Source organism: Budorcas taxicolor, chromosome 14, assembly GCF_023091745.1.
Source record: "Budorcas taxicolor isolate Tak-1 chromosome 14, Takin1.1, whole genome shotgun sequence".
NCBI classification, from domain to species: domain Eukaryota; kingdom Metazoa; phylum Chordata; class Mammalia; order Artiodactyla; family Bovidae; genus Budorcas; species Budorcas taxicolor.
The window spans coordinates 21,786,329-21,800,962 of NC_068923.1; the positions used below are offsets into that span (position 1 = coordinate 21,786,329).

Below are 14,634 nucleotides of genomic sequence, written 5' to 3' on the forward strand. Positions count from 1 at the left end.
ACCAGGTCCCATTCTATATACAAATGATCATAGCAACCCTCCGAAGTAGACACTCTTATTATTATTCCCATTTTCAGATGAAGAAACTGTCACCAAGCAGATTAAGTGACTTGCTTTAGATTCCTGAGCTAATAAGACAAGTTTCTAACAAGGCAGCTGGCCCAGAGTCCCTGCTCTAACCAGGACACTCTCTGCCTTTGTACAGTTAGCAACATATCTGTCTCTAAAATATATCAGTGACGCAGAGTCTCTTTGCCCCAAAATTCATAGAATGTGAGAGTCAGAAGGTGTCTTAAAGGTGACTGAGCCCAGACGTTTTTCATATCTCTCTAAACTGCATGCCCTTGAAATTTTCCTTGAAGCTCAGTTATTGAGATAAGGGGCTGGCAGGCTCAGATTACCCCCACCCTCTTCTTGCTGTCCTCCTCTCAGGGACCCTGGGTCCAGGGCTCTACAGAGCCCAGCTAAAACTAAGTACTCCTGACCTCTGTCACCACCTTACTCCCATTCTGCAGATGGCAAAACTAAGCCCCAAGGCGCCCATAAACTAGAGTGGAAAGGACACTTTCCCACCTGTTAAATGAGGTAGTTGGATCAGCTTCTGTCCTTCAGCATGGTTTCCTGAGCACCTACTATGCCCTTTCTGTGTCAGGAGGGTCTCTTGGCCCTGAGGTGCTGTGACTATAAAGACCCAGCAGGCACTTTGTGTTCTCATGCACAAACATGCCTTCCTTTCAGGGGAGGGTCTGCAGACCAGCCCTGCTTGTTGGTCCCCAGGAGGGTGTGCAGAAGCTCTTCAGCAACACAGAGCACCAAACTGGCCACGGCAGTCTGAGGATATGTCTTGGACTCTGTTCAAGGATCGCTCCTCCCAGGACCACCCCGATCCCAAGTCCCAAACAGCCAGCTTTGAATCCTTGTCTCTCAGGAGCCTCCCCGGCAGGGCTGTCATATTACCAAGAGGGGTGGTGCTTCGGGTTGAATTCTGTCCCCCTTAAAAGACACGTTGGAGCCCCTGCCTCTAGGACCTCAGAATATGACCTTCATTGGGAACAAGGTCTTTGCAGAGATAACCAAGTTAAAATGGAACTCCTTAGGGTGGGTCTTAGAAATCTGCACATAGACGCACACTGGAAAGGTGCTCATCTACTAGCCAAGAAATGCCTGAGGCCCCCGGAAGCAGGGGGTGGGGTGGGGCTGGAGCAGAACATCCCCTCCAGCCTCCAGGGGGAGCATGGCCCTGCTCCCGCCTTGATTCCTGACTCTGGGCCTCCAGAACTGTTGTTCTAACCACCCCCAGGGAGGAAAAGAATTCAGATGGGGTCAAAGTATTACTGATTCTGGCTAGAATCCTATGGATCTTTTCATTATGCTTTGTTTTGATTGTTTCTGTCCTCATATAATAGGTGCAGTTCTTTTTTTTTTTTTGACACTTATGAATTCTGGAGTCCCAGCTACTGAGGTGGCTCAGTGGTAAAGAAAGAATCCACCTACCAGTGTAGGGGACACAGGTTCAGTCCCTGGCTTGGGAAGATCCCACATGCCTCAAGGCCTCTAAGCCTGAGTGCTGCAAATGCTGAAGTCCATAGGCCCTAAAGCCAGTGTCAGGAGAAGCCCGTGCACTGCAACTAGAATAGCCCCTACTTGCTGCAACTAGAGAAAAAGCCCATACAGCGACAGAGACCCAGCACAGCCAAGAATAAATAAACACATGAAAAAAAATTATCAAAAACATTCTGAAATCCAAAAGTACACGCATGTGTTGAAGGCTTTTGATGAGCTTACCTCTGGAGGCTCACAGCTTCTGCTATAACCTCTACCTTAGAAGAGAGGCGGGCAGACCAGACTGAAGAAATGCACCGGGTGCGAATTCCTGAGAGCCCTGGTATTTGGGAGGTGCTGCCAAGGCAGCCTCCACCAATGACTTCCCACGCCTGGCCCCCCCAGGACGCAGTGGCCACAGGGTTACGAGGCTCCCTTTCATCTTTGTCCAAACCCTCAACTGTCCTCACCACCCTCTTCCTTCTCTACTGACTGCCTTCTCAGCAGAATCCTCGCCTGACATGACTCCCCTTCCCACACCCTGGAGGCAGCTGCTTGACTCTAGGAAATGGAGCAGGCTGACAGCCTTCTAAGCAGAGAGACCGCACGTTTTCATGGAGAGAGAACTCTGGGGCTCAGAGAAGCTGAGTAGCTCACTGTTCTATAACCAACCACAGCTTGCCCTTGGGGAAATCAGGTGAAGCTCCTTGACCTTCGGACTCTTTATCCGTAAAGTGCAGAAGGCCATTCCAACACTGCTGACCTCACAAAGATGGATGTTCTGTGTGTGTGTGTGTGTCGCTCAGTCGTGTCTGACTCTTTGCCACCCCGTGGACCGTAGCCCGCCAGGCTCCTCTGTCCATGGGATTCTCCAGGCAAGAATCCTGGAGTGGGTTGCCAGGCCTTTCTCGAGGGGATCTTCCCAACCCAGGGATCCAACTGGGGTCTCCTGCATTGCAGGAAGATTCTTTACCAGACATTCTGTGCAGTGTTACAAATTTAAAAACCTGTCAAGGGAAGCCAGGTAAACAGTGAGTGCTTGCTTAGGAAAACTAGAATATTTGCGAGACTGTAGTAGTTTCTTGTAGTTGCTATAACAAATTACGGTGAACTCTGGTGACTTACAGCAACAGAAATGTGCTGTTTCATGGTTCTGGAGACAAAACCAGATTTATTGAGCCCAAGTCCAGATGTGGGCAGGGCCATGGTGCCTCTGGAGGCTCCAGACAAGAAGCCAGGTCTTACGCTTCCAACTCTGGTGGTGCTGGCATTTCTTGGCTTATATGTGGATCACTCAAGCTCTGCTTCCTCCTCTTCTATGCATATCAAATCTCCCCACCTCCCTCTTATAAGGACACTTGTGAATGCACTTAGGATCCTTTGGGATAATTCAGGATAGTTTTTTTTTTTTTTCTTTTTGCCTCAGGATCCCTAGTTTATTCACATCTACAAGCCCTTTTTTCCTTAAGAGGTCACATTTAGAGGTTCTAGAGTTTAGGATTTGGTATCTCTAGGTGATCATTATTTCCTTTTGTTTCGAAAAATCTTTTACTTTGGAAAGCCGTTTTCTTAAATTAAGCTAACTGTTCAGTTTTTAGAGGCACAAACACATAGGATTAATAAAGATGGCTCCTCCTTCCAAGCCGGATCAACCAATGAAGAGTTAATGTTGCAATCCCAAACTGCTTTCTACATACTTTATCCTACATGCCCTTCCTACAGTGCTGTGAGATACAGTGGCGATTACCGTTCTACCCATTTTTCAGATGAGACTCAGAAAAGTTAAGCGATGTGTTCCATGTCATTGAACCATGTCCTGCCACCTTTTCTCCGTTACCCTGTGGACCGCAGAAGTGACAGGGACCCTCGGCCAGATGCCCTTCATGTGCCGATACCCACTGTGGCCGCGCGGTCACCTTACCTGCTGTGGCTGTAGCTTTCTGGAGCGTGGTACATGAAGACATTTCCTCGGACCGTCCTTGCCCAGTGACTGGCCATGTCAATCACAGGGCAGATGATAAAGTAGTCTCTGGTGAGAGGAAGACAGAGGGGGATGTTAGCCACGTCCAGCTCTACGGTCAACCGTGCTGGGTAAAGGTTTCTCCCGGGCAAGGTCCCTGGGCTACCAGCCCCTCTGCACACACCCGCAGAGAACGCCCCCGGCTCCTTGCACCCCCAGCTTTCCTCTTGCCCCAGCTGGGCCCCCTGCACAGTCCAGCCTGCTTCATGGACGGCCATGATCACACGCTGTGGTCCATACAACGCATCTCAGGGTTAAGAGACCCGTGGGAGAAACATCTTCCCAGAACATCAATTTTATCCAAAAACTTGGGAACAAAACTTCTTATCTTCAAATAAATACAATACACTGTGGAGCTGAACATAATCATGCATTTAAAAAGAAGATGGAGACCTCAAGGGTCTGGGGCCACCGGGCTTTGAATCCCAGCAGCATCTCTACGTCTCCTTGACACTCCACGTCCTCAGCTGAGAAACGGGGCCCATGAGCCTGACGCTGCAGGGATTCCAGTAAGTGATGGACTCATGGAAGTCCACCACTGAGGCGGGCTGCCTCCTCCGGAGGTGGAGACCAGCACCTCCAAGGCGCACAGGGAAGGTTCTCAGAGAGCACGTGGCTGGCAGGGTGAGGCTGGAAGTGCAGATGGAGGCAGCCCTCTTCAGCTCATGGGCCCCTGAGGAGTGGTGAGCAGGACAGGGGTGGGAGCAGACCTCCAGAGAGGCCCACCCTGGTAACACTGACGAGGACACTGGAGCCAGGGAGGCCCGTGGAGGCTGTTGTCTCAGTCTGGCCGGAAGGGAAAGAGGGCCGGACCTGAGGGAGAACTGGAGTCTGCCTCATCAGTGAAGCCTTCCTGGGTTACCTGCCCTCCCTCAGACCTCTGCTCCTGCCCCCAGTTCATGGACTGCTCTCAAAGACAGTTACAGGCTAAAGCTGGAACAGGAAGGAATATAGGTTTCTGAACTCTAGCCTGAGCTCTTTCCACAACATGGATCTGAGCCAGGCCTGACGTGGCTGTGAACGTCTCAGGGCCCAGGAGTTGGACATCTGTGAGCCCTTAGGGTCCATTCTGGGGCTGGGCCTCCAGGAACAGCTGCTGGCCATTTGGTTCAAAGGGTTCAAAGCTGAACTCTCCACTGGAGAGAAAATTAGAGCCTTCTTGGGCCCTGAGGTCCCTGGGGGTGGTACAAAGTTTTATTCGGAGCCAATGATGCTCTGACTGGAAACCGCAGACTCTTGGGTAGAGAGACCAAGCAGGGAAGCGGGTCTCAACACCCTTCAGTCCCGCTCGTTCCATCACAGGCGAGTTCATCAGGGGCCTCCGAGCCTCGACAGCGGCTCTGCCCCCAGGGACGGAGAGGGAGGGCCAGTGTGGACCTCCCTGAGGACAGGAAAGGAGCCACAGGATGCCGAAGCCCCCTGACCAGGTTCTCCCCTCATGGAGGCGGTCCTGCCGGGGAAGCAGGACATGTCCACGGGCACTCACAGGTGACTCTAGCTCTTGAGTCACCACTGTGGTCTCATCCCAGGGGCTCCACAGGCAGAGAGAAACAGAAGTTGGCTGTTTCCTGACTGATGAGAGAGAGGCACGGCCTGTGGACGGCAGAGGCTGCCGTGGGTGGGGGGCATCCACTAACTACTCCTGGGTGGGGGACCTGGGCTGACTTCCCCAGAGAAGGAAGCTGGAGGCAGTGACCTTGAGCAACAAGGCCCATAAACAGCGAGTGTAGAAACAGCATCCTGGGGAAGGGGTCACATGGCCTCAGGAGCCCTGTGTCCTCAATTCTAGGTGTGACATCAGGCACAAACCTTCCCCTGTCTAGGTCTGTGTTTCCTGTGCAAGGTGAATTCTGGCCACAAAGCAGAGTCACTTGAGGGACCCTAGAAATACATTTCATGGTTAGTCACTCCATCCTGTTGGACTCTTTGCGACCCCATGGACTACAGCCCACCAGGCTCCTCTATCCATGGGATTCTCCAGGCAAGAATGATGATGTGGGTTGCCATTTCATCCTCCAGGGGATCTTCCTGACCCAGGGATCGAACCCAGGTCTCCTGTACTGCAGGCAAATTTTTAACCATCTGAGAGATATATACCAGCGCTTATGAGGCCTGGGCTCTTGCCCCACCCTTAGAGTGCTCCTTACACGGTTCTCAAGGGTAGCCTAGGTCCAGACCGCTGGATTGGAGGACGGGGGTCCTCTCTGCTGGGTTGGGCTGTTCCCTTCTGCACCAAGCGCCCCTCTCTCTGGTTCTCCATCAGCACCAGCTGAGCTCAGCTTCTAAGCACAGGGTGTATACAGCAGGCACAAGTACCATGGAGGGAAGGACGGGGTCACCCCTCGTGTCTCCCCGATGCGGGCAGGCAGCCCGCACTTTGGACTGAATGAAGCAGGCAGCGAAAAGCAGCGGCACTGTGCCCCGGTTCTCCCCAAATGGCCTGAGCATCCCCACGTCCGTGTGGAGGCAGACCCGTGCGCCCAGGGGGCTCACCGCGTGGCCTGCTCCAGGGCGCGGGAGAAGGAGGCGTAGTCGTCTGAGTCATGCTCCAGGGAGTAGTACCACGTAGCTGCAGCCTGCACACCGGCGTCCTCTGCCTCGCCACCCAGAGAGTTCTGCAGCGCCTGATAAAAGGCTGTTTTGCTACTGGTCCGGCCTTGACTTTCCTCAAATTGCTTGAAAAAGAAAAAGATACAGAAATCGCCCGATCAGATTCTGAAAGGCCTCAAGTCAGTGTCGTTCCAACACTTGGTTTAGAATTTTCTCTCTGGAAAGCAGTGGCAGATGGTGTGATGCCCATGGGTGCTAGAGCCAGACTGCCTGGGTGCGAATCCCAGCGCTGCCTCCTCCCAGCTGTGTGGCCTTAAACAAGCACCTGTACCTCTCTGTGCCCCCTCTCCCAGCCTGAAAATGGACAGAGCGGAGCCTGCCCCAACCAACCCAGGCAGGGCTGCAAGGAAGAGTAAAAGCTGAATACACGTGAAGCACCGAAAAGGGTGCCGGCAACAAGCAAGCGCTCACTGAACGCCAGCCTTTGCTGCAGGCTGCTCTTGGGTCTCATGGTGGGTGCTCAGCCATCTTGTCACATGGTCTCATTAGGACAGCAGACTCCCGTCTCCTTCACTGACTCAAGCAGTCAATGTAAGGATGTTCTCTGTACCCTCTTCTACTGATAAACCCACTCCCAGTCCAGGGCCAGCTGCTTGCCAGGCCTGGGAAACAGCCCTGAGCATGCTGTTCAGAGAGCCCTGATCAAGCTTCCCTGCTCTCGCGGGCCTCATGTTCTAGAGAGTGGAGGTGGAAAATAAGCCAATAGTTACACCGTTCATCCGGGACAGGTGCTATGAAGAGAAGCAGGGCAGGGAGACAGGGCGAGGGCAGGGCAATTTCACAGAGGATGGGCGGGGATGGGGAGGGGTCCCCGGGCACCTCTCTGGGGATGGGTGTCCAGTTGGAAATAAGTCTTTCCCCTTTCCTTCTTCCTTTCTTTCCTCTGTTCCTACCTTTCTTCCTTCCTCCCTCTTTCCCTCCCTCCCGTCTTTTCTTTCTTTCTTGTTTCCTTTCTTCTCTCTTCTTTTCAAAATTTGTTTTTAAACTCCAGTATCACTGGTCTATAATGTTAGGTAAGTTTGATGTGTACAGCATTCTATTCCTACTTCTGGGTACCCGACCGTGAGCTCACCACCAAAGGTTTAGTTTCCGTCCCATCACATACGCTTGAGACAGTAAATGAAACTGAAGTCAATCCCTTTTACCCGTCTTGCCCTCTCCCCACCCTCCCGCTCTGATCACCGCTGCTCTGCCCCTGCTGTCTACGTGTTTACTATTGCTTGGTTTGGTCAGTTGTTTGTTTCGCCTGTGAGTGAAGTCGAATGGTATTTGTCTTCCTCCTCTTCCTTCTCCCCTTCCTTACTTGTCCTGTCTGCCTGGGAGAGTCTGGGGAGGGTCATGTCTTCCCCCCAAGGACTCAGTTTCCTTATTTCTGAAGACAAGGGGTGGAGGGAGATGCAGCTCCCGCGTGTGCGGTCTAGGCCCCTTGGCCCTTGTACAGTCCTAGGGTGTGTGTTTACATATTTCTAGACTTTTATGTCAACACCAACATGTGCTTATCAGGACTTCCTGGTGTGTTTAGATTGTTTTCCTAAACATTCCCAAGCACACTGGACCTGTGATTATGGTCCAGTGGGTATGATCAGTAAGGAATCCCTGCTGTTTGAGACACAACCCACTGGGGTCACGGGCTGTGCTGTCTTCAGCCTGGCTCACCAAGAGCCTGGACCAGTGGGTGAATCGCTGATCAGAAGCACGTCTGCTGGTGGTTACACACCAGCTTCAGGAGAGATGAAGAAAGGCGATAGGGAGAGGTGTGCACAGATGGCTTAGTCTGAATTCTATCTATATTGGGTTGTTTCTTGGAAAAGATATGAAGAAAATATGGCAAAAAATACTAACATCTGTTAAATCTGAAGAGCAATGTGCTTACTGTATCAGTGTGTATTATATCAACATGGGTTTATTATACAATGCATATATTATCAAATGATCATGATCTATAATAAAAAAGACATTGGATACATGCGGAATTCACACACACTCACACCGAAAGGCCTGTAGTAATGTTCACAAGTAACACTCATTCTAACTGGTGTTAACATCTATGATATATCTGATAGTTTTCATTGCATTATATTGAATTGTATTCTAGTCTAGTCTAATCTAGTCTATTCAAAATGCTTGCCTGCAATCTAATTGACTTCACAGTCTTCTAATAGTTTAGGGGGAAACCATCATGTTATTATCTGCCCTTTTCTGAGTTTTTGAAATATTTTATCTCCCAAATTATATTAGTCACCATTCACATAACTCTGATTATTGCTAAACATTTAGCATGTGTATTTCACTGAAATATCAGTGAATCACCGTGAGTTGGGCAGTTGCATAGAATCACTGTCAAATTCCAACAAAACTTTAATATACAGGGCATAGCACAGCTCTGGGCACACATGGTCAGTAGATACGAGTGATTTTTTTTTTTCCTTGTCCCAGATGCAGGCAGGGGTCCCTGGGTGCCTTCAGGAGGCTTCACTGAATCTCCAGGGGCTATTCTTGATCTATTCTTGTTCCAGTACCACCGAGGAACCCCTGAACCACAGGACTCAGTGTGGTGCTTAGTAAGTGCTGGACAAAATGAATAGTGAAGACCCTGACCTTCGTAGAGCTAACACAGGAGAAGCTGCAAGTCCAAAGTCAAACCTCCTAGATTCAAATCCCCAAAGCTGGAAAGACCTGGATTTGGATGCCAGCTTTGCTAGGTACTAGATGTGCATCACGGGCAAGTTCCTGGACCTCTCTGCCTTTGTTTTCTTCTCTGTGCAATGGGCACAATAACATTACCTTCTTAATTAAACTGTACTGAGGTTAAACATGCACACTGTTAGCATGATGCCTACTGCTGGATGCATGCAGACTCAACCCTGGGCCCAGCTCAGCTGGCTCAGAGGAGCTCATGTTTTACAGTAAGACCTGATCCGTGCTGGTCCCCCTGGCTGTGGGTCCAGACCCTTGGAACTCCTCTTCTGAATCACTGCTGGAGAATGACTGACCTTGTCCTGGTGCTGCGGAAATTCTTTCCACAAAGAGGCCGCTTTTAGGAGCAGCACGCCATTAAGCCCTGGGCCTTACTAGAAGCACCTCCAACAACCTGAATAGTTCCACAGCTAGAATGCTGAAGGGCAGGGCCCAGTTTCTGCCGTCACGAGACTGCGATTCATTTCGCATTCTAACAGGACCTGAGTTGCTCAGATGAGCCGGGACATGACAGTATCCGTGGTCACTGGTCTGGAGAGATGGCTGGAGTGTGGACCTGGGACCCAGGGGGGGCGCCTGTGGATGCGAAGGGGCCTGATTTCAGCAAGACCCAGGTCTCTTCCTGCTTGGCACGGACAGAGGCACAGATGCCGTTGCTGGTTTAATTAAAGAGGCAGCGGGAGGGAGTGGGGCCACCACATGACTGCCAAGCCGGGGACCAGTAGCACAAGCTGTAATTACAGGCAGGACCTTCCTCAGAGGCGGGTTTGGTGGGCGTGGGCTCATTAAGGGCCATCAGGGATTGGCACATCTGAGCTGCGTGGTTTTAAAGGGCTGCCCTGAATATGCCCCACAGAACAGCTGGAGGAGCCTGGGGAACATTTAGAGACTGCAGAGGGGTCCAGAGTCACCTTGCATGCTGGTGGCCTAGGGAACTGAATGTGGGGTTCAGACCTAGCTCTGTGTGCAGCCTCAGAAGATTCATTGCCCTTCAGTGTCCCCAGCTCCACAAAGCCCCAGCCATGAGCCTAGGAGCCCCTGGTTCTCCTCTCCTTGAAGTTATGCAAAATGGTTGTGACATTGTAAGCTGAAGGAGAGGGAGACCCAGAGCGGCATCTCCAAAGGCAAGCAGGTGCACGCTGAAAGGACAAACGTCCCCAGAATTCTCTAGAGCTCCAGGGTACCTGGAGACACAGATCTTCCTTCATTTAATGGGCATCCGTTAGAGACCTACTGTGGCCAGCAGCTGAGGGGTTTGAAATGAACAGGACACAGACCTTCCCACAGAACAGCTTGGTAAAGTCGAAGAGGTAACTAACTTGTCAATGAATGAAGTGGTCGTAAAAATTGTCAAGGGCTGGTGTCCAGTGAAGATGGGGATGAAGCAGAAAGAGGGTGGGTTTGGGAAGCACACGATCACTTCCTCACTCCCTCCTCAGCCTACCCTCATCACTCAGGCCTTCCCCTCACCCCCCTGAGACAGCCCTTATCAAGGGCCCCCGGGACTTACATCTTGTCAGGTCCAGGGGTCAGATCTCTGCCCTCATCTCACACCACTTCCAATGACGTTCTACCCTTGAGCTCAGCTTCCTTTCATAAACACGTTCTTTTCTTGGCTTTCTGTGATATCAAGATTTCTTGGTTTTCTTCCAGATCTGTATCTATGGCTCTGAACTTGCTCCTGAACTCCCAGCTCACCCACCCAACTGCCGACCCTACACATATCCGCAGTCTGGGCCTGTCTTGCCTCTACCGCGTCTTCAACCCTAACTTGATGCACCAGCTTGCCCCCTGCACTTCGCAGTGGGCCTCCATCTGGTCTCTCAGTCCTTTGTTAGCTTTCCACAGTCGGTTTTCCATACAGCTGCCAGAATGCTCTTCAAATCCACTGATCAGGAGTATCACTTTCTAGCTTAGACTTTCTGATGATGGGCCTGCAAGTAGAATCAAGTCACTGTTCAGATGGCCTAACAGCTCTGCTTCCCACTCGTGCTGCCCCCTCCATCACCCACTGCGTTTAACAGCATCCGGCCTTCTCGTCCCCCAGACCAGCCCTGCCCCGGGGTCTCTGCACCAGCTCCTCGACTGGCTCTACTCACAGCAGGCTCTTCTCACCACTCAGGACCAGAAGTCCCCTCCCCGACCTCCCTGCAAAGTGCTTTCCCCCACTGCTTCCTTTCCTCTCTTATTCCTGTTACAGCTTTCTTCAGAGCACATTCCCTGATCTGAAACCCCTATTTCCTTTGTTTACACACCATTGCCACTGTCCTTTCCATGGAACATAAACTCTGTGAGCCAGGAGCCTGATCTCTTTGGTGGGGGCTGGAGGCGGGGGGCGGGGGGGCTTACAACGTTCCCCAGAGCCATGAGGTGAGCCCTCAGAGAGTTTGTATTGACCCCTCCTGCCCTGACTACTGGGTGTGGAAGTGACCAGACCCAAGGCTGACTTCACCTTCCAGCAGGCCCCCGTCATAATTGTAGAGGCCAGGATAAAATGTTCCTTTCAATTTTTTTTTTAAATCAGAAGAAAAAATAAATAATAATAATAATAAACATATACTAATGAATCCAGGGACTTCCCTGGCAGTCCGTGGGTTAAGACTTCACCTTCCAATGCAGCGGGTACATGTTCATCCCTGGCTGGGGAGCTTGGATCCCACACAACCCAGGGCCAAAAATCCAAAACATAAGACAGAATCAATATTGCAACAAATTCAATGAAGACTTAAAAAATGGTCTGCATCAGAAAATCTTAAAAAAAAAAAAAAAATGAATCCAGCCTGGCTTACATTCATCTTTTACTGGCACAGTCAGAAAATATTTTTACTGTTTTAGGGTAATGAGACAAACCCGTTGATCCCTGGTTTTCTCTTCACAGAGCACAGGGGATACTGAGACTAGGGACACGGGTGAGTGATGATGCTGAGGGTTGGGTGGTTACAGCACCAGCGTGGAGGGGTCTCAGTACAGCTCCCACGGTTGGGTGGTGTCACCTTTGCCTAGAAGTCCTTAAAAAATAGGACTAAAACTACCCTACGACCCAGTAATCCTACTACTGGGCATACATTGAGAAAACCATAATTCAGAAAGACACACGTAACACAATATTAATAGCAGCACTATTGACAATAGCCAGGGCATGAAAGGAACCCAGACGTCCATCGACAGATGAATGAATAAAAAGACTGTGGCATATATACACAATGGAATATTACTCAGCCGTAAAAAGGAATGACGTTGAGCCAACTGAACTGAGGTGGATGAACTTAGAGCCTGCTATACAGAGTGAAGTAAGTCAGAAAGAGAAAAACAAATACCATACAGTAACGCATACATATGGAATCTAAGAAAATGGTACTGATGAGCCTATCTGCAAGGCAAGAACAGAGATGCAGACGCAGAGATGCAGGTGTAGACACGTGGACACAGCGAGGAAACGAGAGGGTGGGGCGAACCGAGAGAGCAGCATGGTGGTGGTGGACACTAAGTCGTGTCCAACTCTTGCGACCCCATGGACTGTAGCCTGCCAGTCTCCCCTGTCCATGGGATTCTCCAGGGAAGACTACTGGGTGGGGTTGCCGTTTCCATCTCCAGAGTAGCATAGAAATATATGCACTACCATATGTAAAATATCCAGCTATGGGCAGTTGCTGCATAGCACAGGGAACTCAGCTCGGTGCTCTGTGATGACCTAGAGGGGTGGGAGGGAGGCTCAGGAGAGAGGGGATATACATATACATATATACACACACACAAATAGCTGATTCATGTTGCTGTATGGCAGAAAGCAACACAACATTGTAAAGCAATTATCCTCCAATTAAAAATAAATTTTAACAGAAGAAAAAAAAACAAAAAACAGACGTTCTCACTTCACTACAGGTTTGGTTGCCCTGTGCCCATTCAAAGACTAAAGAGATGCTAGCTCTCAGACTGGTTCAGCTGCCTGCATGGCATGGCTAAAGCAAGGAATCCCAATCTGTTTTTTTGATTCTGGGTCCTGGCTTTCCAGAGGGCCCCAGGATGTCTAGGGTCTGCACCCTCGCATCTCTTCATCTCAAAGGGCTGGGGATTCAGCGTAGCAGTCCCCCTCTCTCTCCACAGGAAATCCATGTGCTCCCTGAGACTCTGGCACGCCCCTCTGTTGTAATCTGTCACCAAAGGCTTGGTTTTCCCAGGCTGGGGCTCATGCCAGCTCCTGGGGCTGCCAGGTGCCACTTTCCAACTTTCAGATGGGCTGCCCTCCCCCTCCCCACTCCCTGCAGGGCCCCCACCCCACCTGCTCCGGGATGAGGCCAAACCCGGCCAAGCTCAGGGGCAACACAGCGGGGGCCGATTGCGGTTTTTTTTCTCGCCTTCCTTGGAGATGCTCGTGCTTGGAGGGGAAGGCAGAGCATCGCCTCTTGGAACAAATCTGCTTTTGATCATGCAAATTAATGCCCGGTTAATGTAGGCAGACTGTCAGTTTTACCAGTTAGAGAGAGAGAGAGAGAGAGAGAGAGAGAAAAGAGGGAAAAATCCCCACTACGGTGACTGACGAAGAATTTCAACGGAAAGCTGCTACTTCAGAAAATAAGATCGTTCTCTGTGAACAGAGCCATCCCAGGCATCTCAGGGAGCGCCGATGCACCACGGGTACGTGGTTAACTCTGCTGGTGTCATCAAGGCTCCTTGGGTGGGCCACAGGCGGCCTGGGTTGCTGGGGGCTGAGGGTCTTCACGTGGACTCGCTGGAAGCCCTACCCACCCTCTTTGGGCTGAGGGAATTTACTGGGTCTCCGCTGCTGTGATAGACGGGTGAGTCCGGGGGCTCCTTTGGGGTGGGAGGGACGTCTATCTTCCTCTCTATCCCTGGGAAGCTGGATGGTGTGTGTTTGGGCTTGGGCTCTGGATGGTACTGATGCAAGGGTGGAATGAGAGGCAAGCATGTGTATATATCTGGCACAATTTGGAAAACTGGCGCAGGTCAGGCGAGGTGATTCAGTGATCATCCGCTCTTTGTATTCCTGCCTCCTCAGGATAATTCTCTAGACTAGGGACAATAGCTTTGAAATTGATTGTCATAGCACAGTTAAAGAATCAAGGGAAAAGCTAATATTTATTGAGCACATGCTACTTATTGCCTGTATTTTTTTCTTTCAACATCTTCATGGGGATATGTACTGATAATCTCCCGATTTTGCAGATAAGGAAACTGAGGCTCAGGCTCTAGTGAGCTCAGATTCTCCTGATTACAATCCGTGGACACCCAGGACACTCTCGCGCTCTGTTGACAGACAGCTCGGGGGACGGGGTACTGGCCAGCTCCGCCTTCACTGGGCCACTTCTGTTTTCGCTGCTACTGCGGGTCCAATGACCCCTTCTTCCCCAACTGCGCAGAGGTCCTGCAGTAGGTGTCTGTCCCTCCAAACAGTGTATCAAACTGTCTTTTAATGATTTACCTTTGCTCATTTTCTATTTCGTTCCTTGACTGTGAGCTCCTCGAGGGCAGGAATTTAATTTGTATTTATGTCCCAGACACCTAGCACAGTGTTGGGGGCAGAGTAAGTGACCTTGTTAAGCGTCGCATGACTAATTGAACAGGTCTCTGTGCTGGGAAAACATGCTTGAGACTCTGTTCCAGTGGATCTGTCCTGCTTCTCAGCACAGACAGGGTGGGAGAGGCGGGGCCGATACGGATGGAGGGAGGACTGGGGAGAAGGAACTGCTTGGATGAAGGTCCTTGGGGATATGCCACCCGGGGCTTCTCCCTGACTAACGGCAGCT

At 50.8% G+C, this 14,634-nt stretch overlaps 1 protein-coding gene across 1 annotated transcript in view; it reads right to left on the reverse strand.

The window, feature by feature from the left end:
• The window catches only part of TG (thyroglobulin), a 231,434-nt gene that overhangs the window by 14,426 nt on the left and 202,374 nt on the right, over positions 1-14,634 (reverse strand). The window contains exons 44-45 of the mRNA XM_052651771.1: positions 6,056-6,237; positions 3,464-3,571 (exon numbers count right to left, since the gene is read on the reverse strand). Coding sequence (XP_052507731.1) covers positions 3,464-3,571; positions 6,056-6,237 — 290 coding nt within the window. The remainder of the gene's footprint in view (positions 1-3,463; positions 3,572-6,055; positions 6,238-14,634) is intronic.